Source organism: Lethenteron reissneri, chromosome 43 (genome assembly GCF_015708825.2).
Source record: "Lethenteron reissneri isolate LAM-NWPU_2019-01 chromosome 43, ASM1570882v1, whole genome shotgun sequence".
NCBI lineage: Eukaryota > Metazoa > Chordata > Hyperoartia > Petromyzontiformes > Petromyzontidae > Lethenteron > Lethenteron reissneri.
The window spans coordinates 432,911-445,618 of NC_083821.1; the positions used below are offsets into that span (position 1 = coordinate 432,911).

At 51.1% G+C, this 12,708-nt stretch overlaps 1 protein-coding gene across 2 annotated transcripts in view; it reads left to right on the top strand.

Annotated features, from left to right (window-relative positions):
• The first annotated feature begins 5,333 nt into the window (after positions 1–5,333).
• LOC133353376 (CD109 antigen-like) overlaps positions 5,334–12,708 on the top strand; it is a 32,663-nt gene continuing 25,288 nt past the window's right edge. For both annotated transcript variants that reach the window (XM_061569569.1, XM_061569570.1), the window contains exons 1-3: positions 5,334–5,480; positions 9,075–9,130; positions 12,236–12,390. In XM_061569569.1, coding sequence (XP_061425553.1) covers positions 9,084–9,130; positions 12,236–12,390 — 202 coding nt within the window. In that variant the 5' untranslated portion in view covers positions 5,334–5,480; positions 9,075–9,083. The remainder of the gene's footprint in view (positions 5,481–9,074; positions 9,131–12,235; positions 12,391–12,708) is intronic.

Genomic DNA, 12,708 nt, shown 5'->3' on the forward strand with positions numbered 1-12,708 from the left:
GAGCCCATCGCGCAGGTGCAGAGGGCGGAGCGGTGGTGCAGCGGTTAGCGCGCTGCGCCACGTTACGAACTCGGCCACCCGAATTCGATTCCCGCTCAGGGACAACACTGGTCACGATTATTATAGAACCGATGCGGGCCTCCCTTAGTTAGACTCAGCCTCAAATGAGTACCTGGCGTGGTGTGTAAACATCGCCACTAGAGAGACAAAGGCGGTCGGGGCTGGTGCTGGCCACCCACCCTCACGGCGACCGTTCCGGCCTTCACAGGTGATCGCGAACGGCACCAGCTCCAAAAAATGTTCAGACTATATCTGAGTCTTTTGGTGATATTCTCAAAATGCATTTCCACGAAGGCAAAAGCATCGTGGGGCAGAGGGGGGCGGATTATTTGACCATACTTCACCAAGCGGGTCAGTGCGGGATCGTGGAGAGGGGCGAATTGGTGAGGAGAGCGGTTCAGACATCAGTCGCCACTGATGTTAGCCGTGGCTGGATATCCAACTCGGGTCGTTGGGCTTATGTTGCAGTTCGCTCACCACCGATCCCTGTGCATGTGTTGACTGTATTAGTGTAGAATTCACCTTGAGAGGCGCCCTTGACCATTATCCATCGGGTGGAGAGGTAATGCGTGGCGTTACCGTGAGGGCGTCACAGCAGTTTGGGGAAGTGTTCATCCAGCCAGTGCCGGATTATTATCCCAGCAGCAACAGTAGCTACTACACATGTGTAGTGTAGCAGCTACACATATGTAGTAGCTACATATATAGTAGCTACGGGTCCCGCACTTTTAAGGGCCTCGCGCTAAATGCCTTCAGCTATCAATTCCGGTTTAGTGATTCTGCACTTGCTCTATTACCATAGTACTATACTGCCTTCAACTTTTATGAACGACTGGGTGTTTAAGGTTAGCGATTTGTCGTATTATCTGGCTGTATAGCAAATGCAAAAATACAATTACTTTACTATGCAAGTAAAACAATTGTGTTTTAATATTCATGTTTAAAAAAAAATTAAGGCCCCTTTAAAACATATGCTACAAGCACTGCACTAGCTTAATCCGGCACTGCATCCAGCGGTGGATAAATCATGTCTGAGTAAATGTACTCTGATAAAAATGCTCCACGTAACTGTAATAAACATGTATTTAATCCATAGCCCAGGGGCAAAACTCCAAACCAAGGAATCGTGCTGGTTGGATGTTGTACAGCGGTGTGACACACGCGGGCGGTGCCCAGCCTCCAATCCCACCCCACTGGTTCGACCACTCACCAGCCTCACCAGGAGACAGCAGCCTCACCAAACACCCACAAGATTCCCACCAGACACTCACCAGACCCTCGCCATCCTCACCAAACAACATCTGCTCCCACTAGGGAGCTGGCACGGCCAGGTTAGCATCCGGGGTGCGGCTGCCGCCTTAAGCCCCCCTCCCCGTCACGCGCCCCTCCCCGTCACGCGTCACCGAACTTCCCAATGCGGCGCTTTAGCGCAATATGCAAATCTTGCCAATGTTCTTGGCACAGTGAGTTTGACGGAACGGATGTTTACGACACTTAAAAAATAACGTATCAGCCCCGGTGACGTGGAGATGTTATTTCTCATGGCCTGGTAACGAACATTCAGGACCCTGTCGATGCGTGTGGTATATTTTGAGTCGACATGATCTCTCCCCGTGGTGGATGCGTGGATGCCCCCCCCTACACTGTTTACATTTAGGTCAATGCGTTTAGTTTAGTTGGCTACAAATATACATTTCCACGTGATATGCCACTTTGATGAACTAACATGTGTGGCCAGGTCGCCTCTGAAAATATTTAAAAGCTCTGTGGGCTTTGGCTGGTAAATAGAATAGTGTGGTGTTGGTTTAGGAGAGGGCATCCGTCTCTTTAAATCACGAGAATTCCACCAGTATCATGACAGCAGTAATGAATGTCTATTACCTGTCATGGTACCTGGATCAGAAAAACGGACCAGAGCTGGAACACATGCTGTACAAGAGCACAACAGAGCACAGAGGGGTGAATGCCTTGGATAGCATTTAGAGAAAGAAAGAACAACAACGTGAAAGAGAGAACATATGTTTCATGAGGTTACAGACGTAAAAAATATCGACGGTTAAGCGAAGGATCTGAGCACGGACAGAACGCGCCGCTAGATTGTTCGCCGGGTCGGTGAGAATAAAATAAGGGGCAGCAAGAGACGGGAACGCACCACAGAGGACGTGCACAGTGAGAGACGGAGCGACGAAGTTGGGTCGCGTGCAGGTGACTTGTTACATCGCGGGACCGTGTAAAATGGTGACGGATTGGGGTCAGTCTTTATCTAGTAGTGGATTGATCATGCCTGGTGATGACAATTAACCGAAAGGCGTAGAGCAAATACACATGACCTTTCTCGTGACAAATTGTAGCCCCACTCACGTGTGTTGGTTACTGCAGACATGACCATACTCTGCTGACGAGGCTCAGAGAAATCGAGACCAACGTAGGGATTGACTGCTTCAACACATTCTGCTGGAAAATATGCATCGGTTCAGAAGACCAATAGGTCGTTGGACTAACATATTCGGTTAATACATAAGCTCTCACGACCAATATCATCCACAATCGATGTTTTTGGGTTAGATCGCATAAATGCACACGGGAGTGCTCGATGGGCAACGACTTGGCAAGTTCTGTTCACGTGACAGACCTTGCTCATTGACTGTGTCGGGTGTTTGCGGGTTTAACTACACGTTCTTATTTAGGCGATCTAACCCCAAAAAACTCTTATGGATAACATATTTGCGTTTCATTTTTAACGGAGTGAATTAGAACTTTGCCTCATACATTTACAGACCTCTTTGACTGACCACTGCTGAATAAGGGCTTCCCCACATCATCGCCGTTGTGTGGGTAGGGGGTTTACGTTTCCGTACTTCAGCACGCGGGGTTGGTGAAGGTGGGGAGCATCGACGCGGGGCCATAGAGCGTACAGTACAACAATGGGTGCGGCTGAGCAGCGCTCTGCTGAAAAATAGAAATAGGTTTTACCCTGTGTGGCAATACAAGAGGGAACCGCTGAAGGACAACGGTAGATGGTCTCGCACAATGTGGTATCAGTCTGATGGGCTGAGCAGGGCTCGCCGATATGTTCAGAATATTCAAATCATGTCCGGATTGCGATGGGGCACCGCGCGTTCTGCAATCGGAAGCGCTGACCAAAGGGGAACTGAGGTTGAGTGATACCGCAGAAGATATGTGTTTACCACGCTGCCAAGGCCACTGTCAGATCGTCCTCGCCATCGTGGCCATGCTCATCAGTCGCGAAGCTATAGAGTGTACAGGTAGCACAACTACACTATCAAATAAAATTAAAATTCAATGCAGCATTCGTCAAGAAAACATTCCCAAAAGGAACAAATATACATGTAATAGGCGATGCTTCGGGCAATGGTACTATGAAAATGGAAAACCTTGAAAAGAGAGATGATGTACTATTACCCAACCATCACCACCACCACTGTTGTCCGCTGTCGACACAACTGGGCTGGGTAGGGCTCTTAATTCTCACCCCCTCCATTTCTCCCCACAGCTGCTGATGATAGATTTATATATATACAGGGTGGAATAAAAGTCAAGACACATAGGGTTATTATATTTATTTCAACAAATGTTCCAACCGACTACCAATTGACATGAATGCATGCATTTTTGAAATTAATTTAGGACTCTTTAAGATTACAGCTGCCCGCTTCACCATACATACATACTAAGTGAACACATTGATCTTTAGGCAATTTACTTTCCATTTTTAAATGTCACCTGTAAGGGAAGGAGAACAAATTTATATTAAACATTGTAATTAATAGAATATGAATTGAAATCATAAACAATTAAAATGTTCTAATGCCAGTGTTAAAAGAAATGAAATAACCCTATTGTTAACCCTATTTAATTTACACTATGAGATCTCCTTTACCAGTGGCAAAATATAGTAATAGGTTTTTACCCTTTTAACTGGTACAAAATCTGACACCTTTATACAAGGCATCATGTTTGCAATAACCTCAACACAAGAAGTCAAAATGCAAACAAAAAGAAACAACTCTGATGATGATAATGATATGCACTGTCCTTGAAGTTGATTGGTCCACACCCGAGACAGCTTTCTTTAGAGCCTAGTCTCCATTGGTGTTGGACCAGATGACGCCAAAAGGCGTATAAAGGTGTCAGATTTTGTACCAGTTTAAAGGGTAAAAACCTATTACTACAACCTATTTAATTTGTTTATATTTCCTTTACTGTCAGTGTTCTTGATGAATGCGTTGAGCGCTTGTGAATGACCACGATGCTCCTCGTCACCTCGCGTGAGCTGCGTGAGCTGTCGTGGTGGGAGCTCGTGAGTGGGCCTCACGCAGGCGCCAATCTGTGCGCGTCAACATGACTGCACATGCATGGACAGGCTTGCTAACTTATCGAGTTGGCGAGTACAATTGTTTACATGATGCCTGATAATTTGTATATTTTAAAGTATTTCCCCGTTAAGTGTTTTACATTTTCATACATATTAACAGCCTATTAACCATATAAAAGTTAACTAGTAAATAGGTAACTTCATATGGCAATTTAAAAACCAAAAGTCTGGAAACATTAAAATGTAAATCCCTTCAGACCCCATGGTCTAAACAAGCGCAGTCTCCAACTCCTTTCACCCCTTTGGTATCTCTACCAGCCTCTCTATCCACGTGTTACGAAGAAGGGCCATTGCCCGAAACGTCGCCTATTCTAAATTTGTTTTTATTTTATTGGCACTGGATGTGTTGAGTTTGTTCATTGTGCTTGTGCACCACTGCCAAAGCATCATCATTGCCACATACGTCGTTTAATTAGATATCACACGTGCTGCTATTAACGAATGTTTGGAGCTTGTTGTATATACCTATCAGTTACGTGGAAAAATAGTTACTAGATTAATTTAATGAGTGAATTTAACAATGTTATTAGAACGATGAGAACGATCAGCTTTACATATTAGAAGTATTTGAGGGAGAGCTGAAATGTGGCGCCTTATTTTGACACGAATCTGGGCACCCCTTGATCCACTTGGGGGTCCTCAGCTCTTGCTTGGGTTGCCGATGGCTGGCGCTGCCATCTCTGTGCATGCGACAATTAATTGCAAGAAGGCGAGGTAACTGGTTTACAACAGCTACCAAGGGGCGTTGGCTTTTGGAAAAGAGGCAAAGCAGAGGAAATTTGATGACGGGAGATTGCGCAACCCCCCACCTTCACCCTGTTACGTGACGTAACAGGCCTGAACTGGCTGCCCGTTTAAATTCTCCCACCCCCCGAGCCACCACCGCCGCTCTATATAAACAGGAAACAGCGGGAGGCGAGTTCACCTTTGCACACCGCGAGGCGCGCATCTGTCCACAGCTCTGCTTGCTCCGCAAGGACTCAGCCAGGACAGAGGCTCCAACCGTTCCCCTGAAGGCTCCGCGGTAAGATAAGTCGCTGATGAAGCGGGTGGTGGTGCTACGGGGAGACGAAGCCTGAATCCGCCCGATCTCGGAAGCTAAGCAGCGGTTGGAAGGGCACAACAAGTAACAGGTGGTAGAGGTGGCTTCTGGGATGGGATGCTATCTGGTTGCACAAGCGGGCAGTGAAGCAATATCATTGTTGTACTGTGCTTCTACGCTCTCGAGTCTCTATTTGCCTTCCCGCCTTCACCAACCATGCCCTGACCAGCGTGGTGAAGTATGGTCAACGATTTGTTCCATTGTTGCTGGAGGAGGTGGAGGAGGAGGGGAGAATCTCGGGGCGTTTCTGCCAACTTCGTTGCACTGCAAGGACCTCTCGCGAGGATGGGAATGCGGCTAAAGTCGGTGCCGAGTCGCCTTGTGCGTGGAATGTGTGGCACGGATCGAGCGTGGTCACAGTGGCCAGCTCGTCTGCGGAGAAACTGTCAAGCTAGACTTCAGCGAGAGAGATGAATTATTATTGATTGTGCTTTGCGCGCGTGTGAAAACCTTACCGGTGAAGATTGTGCTCTGGAGATGGTTATTTTGTGCCGCTATCACGTGATGAGATATAGAAACTCGAAAAGAACATCCTGGTAATGAACAGTTTTTACTGACGAGTGATGGCTGTCGAGGCAGAGGAGCGGTGAGAGCCCAGGCGCTCGACAGACCGCACTGCGCCTTTCCCTGCGTCGCTCTGCCCGTGCCGGCGTGCCTACTCGGTCTGTGCGTATTGGTGTCTCTGTGTGTGAGCGAGATCGTCCGCCTTTGTACATTCATCTCATTACGTAAGTTGAACTTCTTTCGCACATTACGTAGTCAACCGTGTTCATCGGAGATGCGTCTGTGTGTGTCTCCGTCTGTAGATCTATGTTTTTGTACGAGTCTCCTCTTATTTTAATGTATATAGTGCCTTGGCCAAGGCGCTGAACAACGATGTTTGCAGCAGGATAGTGTGGTGAGATGCGTCGATGGGAGGGGTGTTAGTACATAGATGTGGTGATGTGTGACATAGACGATGATGAATGTGACAATGAGTGTTCAACGACGGGTGAGTAATGGATGGGGGCCGTCCATAAATGACGTCACGCACCGAGGGGGGGGGGAGGTCAGACATTTGAGAAATGTGACGTCGCATCAAAATGCGCAACTTTAAATACATATTAATTAAATATAATTGTTATAACAACACTAATTTTGATTAATTTTCATTAACGATTTGATTATTTACATTTACTAAGGTCACCTTTTATTTATTCCATGAAGGAGCATTATGCTTCTCCATGGGAGAATGGAGAAGCATAAATTTTGTAAAATGTTTTAATGATTATTAAACTTATCTATTGTAATGATTCTACCAGGGCTTTTCATTCCGTGAAATGAATATGTGATTGTTATAATTGTACTCTCCATTTTTCTTCGTTCTACTACAAAGTTTGAAGTATTTTTTTATAGTTATAATTACTTTTAATATTTTATAATTATAAGAGAATTTCAATATAATATTCTGAACATCTGCAGTTTTAGTTAGACGTTGAATATTTTCAAGTTAATTTTATGCAAAATTTCAGCTTTCCAACGCCTCCTTTTTAATGTTTTCTCCTACATCAGAGTGCAACGCCACATTAAATACGCACTACAATGACAATAGTGTAAAGCGATTTGAAGCAAGTTTTATTTTCAAAATGGAAATATAGTTTTTAGGGGGGGGGCAGAGCTTTGTGACGTCATATTTGAGGGGGGGGGTCTGACTTTTTGTGACGTTGTGGGGGTCGCTAGCCCCCGAGATCCCTCCCTCGATAATGTTAACGGCCGGGCTAGCATCATCAATCGCCCCCCCGCTGCTAAGCGAACCGCTGCTAAGTTCCTCACCTATGGTGTGGGAGCCGTCGCCCGCGGATTCCCCTCCACCGCGGGTCCGCGTAATGGGCATGGTTAATTACCGATTAGTATTCTGCCCCTCTCTACTACGATACTTCCCTTTCCTAATCGCGCGCCTGCAACCCACGCGGAGCGAACGCACGCACGCCCACACACACGCCGCTCCGCGCACTCCAACTCAACTCACGTTATACTCACGCACCTGTATCCCACACGGAGTGAACACACGCGACACCCACTCTCGCACCGCTCTGCGCAGCGCTCCCCCGAGGCGAGCCGCAGCACTACAGAATCACTGCGTACCCACGCGCAACCCGCGCGCTCAGCTCCGCGCAGCGCTCACTCACGTGGCGAACCACTGTGCACACAGCGCACCCACACGCTCACACTGCACGACAAGATCACGCGAGACCACGCTTCGCTATTAATGATTTATTATATGCCACCTGCGAATTGATGTTGAATCAGTGAGTCGACGAGGCTGGCCTATTCCACTAAACCTGTACCTATTCCCTATTTATCGGCTTACGATACCCTACTTCACCTCCCCACTCACTGTTTGGTTCGTAAGCCGATAAATAGGGAATAGGTACAGGTTTAGTGGAATAGGCCAGCCTCGTCGACTCACTGATTCAACATCAATTCGCAGGTGGCATATAATAAATCATTAATAGCGAAGCGTAGTCTCGCGTGATCTTGTCGTGCAGTGTGAGCGTGTGGGTGCGCTGTGTGCACAGTGGTTCGCCACGTGAGTGAGCGCTGCGCGGAAGCTGAGCGCGCGGGTTGCGCGTGGGTACGCAGTGATTCTGTAGTGCTGCGGCTCGCCTCGGGGGAGCGCTGCGCAGAGCGGTGCGAGAGTGGGTGTCGCGTGTGTTCACTCCGTGTGGGATACAGGTGCGCGAGTATAACGTGAGTTGAGTTGGAGTGCGCGGAGCGGCGTGTGTGTGGGCGTGCGTGCGTTCGCTCCGCGTGGGTTGCAGGCGCGCGATTAGGAAAGGGAAGTATCGTAGTAGAGAGGGGAAGAATACTAATCGGTAATTAACCATGCCCATTACGCGGACCCGCGGTGGAGGGGAATCCGCGGGCGACGGCTCCCACACCATAGGTGAGGAACTTAGCAGCGGTTCGCTTAGCAGCGGGGGGGCGATTGATGATGCTAGCCCGGCCGTTAACATTATCGAGGGAGGGATCTCGGGGGCTAGCGACCCCCACAACGTCGTGTGACGAGGGAGGTAAAAATCGGCCAAAATCGCGTGACGTCATTTATGGACGTTCCCCATGGGTAGGGGCGTTGGGAAATGGGATGGAGTTGGTGATGGAAGGGAGGGGCTGTGGGCGCGTGACCGTCTCGAGTGGGAGGTGGTGGCGGAGTGGGTAGCGCACTGCGCTACAAACCCGGCGACCCGAGTTCGATTCCTGCTCACGACCAACGACAGTGGCGAATATTTGAACCGGTCCTGGGCCTCCACTAGGTCGACTCTGCCTCAAATGCGTACCTGGTGTGGAGCGTGAACATCACCACTAGGGAGACAAAGGCGGCCGGGCGTGGTGCTGGCCCCCCACCCCCTCGTGTGCCGTGCCGGCTCGCTAACAGCACTTGTCCCAACAGTCGATTAAGGATATGCGGGGAGTCTTTGTCGTCTCTCCCTGTGTGCCGCGTCTCACTCCGTGTCCGTCTCCGTGTTGTCGATCCAGGCACTCGAGATGCGTCTCTTCTTCCTGCTGACGCTTTCGGTCGCCGTGGCCAATGGGTGAGACCTCCACCTCGTCACCTCACACCATCTCGTCACCTCACACCACCTCGTCACCTCACACCACCTCGTCACCTCACACCATCTCGTCACCTCACACCACCTCGTCACCTCACACCATCTCGTCACCTCACACCACCTCGTCACCTCACACCACCTCGTCACCTCACACCACCTCGTCACCTCACACCACCTCGTCACCTCACACCACCTCGTCACCTCACACCACCTCGTCACCTCACACCATCTCGTCACCTCACACCGTCTCGTCACCTCACACCGTCTCGTCACCTCACACCACCTCGTCACCTCACACCATCTCGTCACCTCACACCACCTCGTCACCTCACACCACCTCGTCACCTCACACCATCTCGTCACCTCACACCGTCTCGTCACCTCACACCGTCTCGTCACCTCACCCCACCTCGTCACCTCACACCGTCTCGTCACCTCACACCACCTCGTCACCTCACACCACCTCGTCACCTCACACCGTCTCGTCACCTCACACCACCTCGTCACCTCACACCACGTCTCGTCACCTCACACCACCTCGTCACCTCACACCACCTCGTCACCTCACACCACCTCGTCACCCTCACACCACCTCGTCACCTCACACCGCTCGTCACCTCACACCGTCTCGTCACCTCCACCACCCGTCACCTCACACCATCTCGTCCACCTCACACCACCTCGTCCTCAATCCCGTCTCGTCACCTCACACCTCTCGTCACCTCACACCGTCTCGTCACCTCACACCGTCTCGTCCACCTCCACCACCACCTCTCGTCACCTCACACCGTCTCGTCACCTCACACCGTCTCGTCACCTCACACCGTCTCGTCACCTCACACCATCTCGTCACCTCACACCGTCTCGTCACCTCACACCGTCTCGTCACCTCACACCGTCTCGTCACCTCACACCGTCTCGTCACCTCACACCATCTCGTCACCTCACACCATCTCGTCACCTCACACCGTCTCGTCACCTCACACCATCTCGTCACCTCACACCATCTCGTCACCTCACACCGTCTCGTCACCTCACACCATCTCGTCACCTCACACCTCTCGTCACCTCACACCGTCTCGTCACCTCACACCATCTCGTCACCTCACACCGTCTCGTCACCTCACACCGTCTCGTCACCTCACACCATCTCGTCACCTCACACCGTCCTCGTCACCTCACACCGTCTCGTCACCTCACACCGTCTCGTCACCTCACACCGTCTCGTCACCTCACACCAGTCTCGTCACCTCACCCATCTCGTCACCTCACACCGTCTCGTCACCTCACACCGGCTCGTCACCTCACACCGTCTCGTCACCCTCACACCGTCTCGTCACCTCACACCATCTCGTCACCTCACACCGTCTCGTCACCTCACACCAGTCTCGTCACCTCACACCATCTCGTCACCTCACACCGTCTCGTCACCCACACCGTCTCGTCACCTCACACCGTCTCGTCACCTCACACCGTCTCGTCACCTCACACCGTCTCGTCACCTCACACCATCTCGTCACCTCACACCGTCTCGTCACCTCACACCGTCTCGTCACCTCACACCATCTCGTCACCTCACACCATCTCGTCACCTCACACCGTCTCGTCACCTCACACCGTCTCGTCACCTCACACCGTCTCGTCACCTCACACCATCTCGTCACCTCACACCACCTCGTCACCTCACACCGTCTCGTCACCTCACACCGTCTCGTCACCTCACACCGTCTCGTCACCTCACACGTCTCGTCACCTCACACCATCTCGTCACCTCACACCATCTCGTCACCTCACACCATCTCGTCACCTCACACCATCTCGTCACCTCACACCGTCTCGTCACCTCACACCGTCTCGTCACCTCACACCGTCTCGTCACCTCACACCATCTCGTCACCTCACACCATCTCGTCACCTCACACCATCTCGTCACCTCACACCATCTCGTCACCTCACACCGTCTCGTCACCTCACACCGTCTCGTCACCTCACACCGTCTCGTCACCTCACACCGTCTCGTCACCTCACACCGTCTCGTCACCTCACACCGTCTCGTCACCTCACACCGTCTCGTCACCTCACACCGTCTCGTCACCTCACACCACCTCGTCACCTCACACCGTCTCGTCACCTCACACCGTCTCGTCACCTCACATCGTCACTACCGTCGTCACCTCACACCGTCTCGTCACCTCACACCGTCTCGTCACCTCACACCGGCTCGTCACCTCACACCACCTCGTCACCTCACACCGTCTCGTCACCTCACACGTCTCGTCCCCACACCACCTCGTCACACTCGTCACCTCACACCACTCGTCACCCACACGTCTGTCTCACACCGTCACACCACGTCTCGTCACTCACACCCCTCGTCACACACACATCTCGTCACCTCACACCATCTCGTCACCTCACACCATCTCGTCACCTCACACCATCTCGTCACCTCACACCATCTCGTCACCTCATACCATCTCGTCACCTCTCGTCATCCACACCTCACTCCTCATCTACTCCTCTTGCCAGTGCATGCAAACTTGTCGGCATTGCCAAGGCACGGATGGGAGGCGACCCTTTAACCTGTGACCTGATCATTGAAGTCTGTGGCAGATCCAAGCTGGGGGAGGGGGGGAAGCAATTGCCGCCCCCTGAGACCCCAAAATATAATTAATAAGAATTAATTTTAATATAGCGTCGTTAACGCGACTGCGTATCACAACGCTGTAAAAGACAACGGTGCAAATATATATTGTCCCTCGCAAGACCCAGAGCACACCCAAACCAATGTCAACTCAATGAAATGCTGCAGTAAACATTTTCTTAAAATTGGGACAAAAATAGTGGAAGGGATTTAATTGGGTGAATATGGAGTGGGAGCGCATTCCACTCTTGAGATTTACCAGAGAAAATAGATTGGCTGTGTTTGTATTATTGTTGTTAATGCAGGGGCCTGTTTTAAAACCGTTGACAAATGTGGGGCCACTACCCCTCTTGAAGCATCGAGATCCACCTGTGGTTGAGGAGTATAAATCCGTGCGTTAATCGCCGCTCGCGAACTCTGCCGATTGCGCCCGTCCCCGCCAGCACATACCTCGTCACCTACCCGCGCAAGTGGAGCAGCGGCGACTTCACGATGGCCGTCTCCCTGCTGCGGATCAACGGCAGCCAGACCCAAGCGGACGTGACCCTGCAGCTTCAGCCCAACGGCACCCGCAAGGAGCTTAGCGGCCTGCGCGTGGGTAAGCGACTGCCTGACCCCTCATCGGCGGGCGACCCTGGCATGCAAACCCTCCAGCGACACGTGCACTGTGGTCGTGGGGCATTATTCACACCGCGCCTGCCACGCCGAACAGGTCGAGGTGGGTGGCTGGTAACTCCCCACCACCGGGGTGAAGGCCTCCCCAAATATCTTCCCAATCCCCTCTTTTTTTTTCTGCTTCTCCACCCTACTCTTGGTCTCTGTTCCAACGGAATTCGTTTCCTCTCTCATCTCTCGTCAGCTGTTCTCTTGGGGAGTGCTACCCAATTGCACTAGATTTCATTGGCATTAACAATAG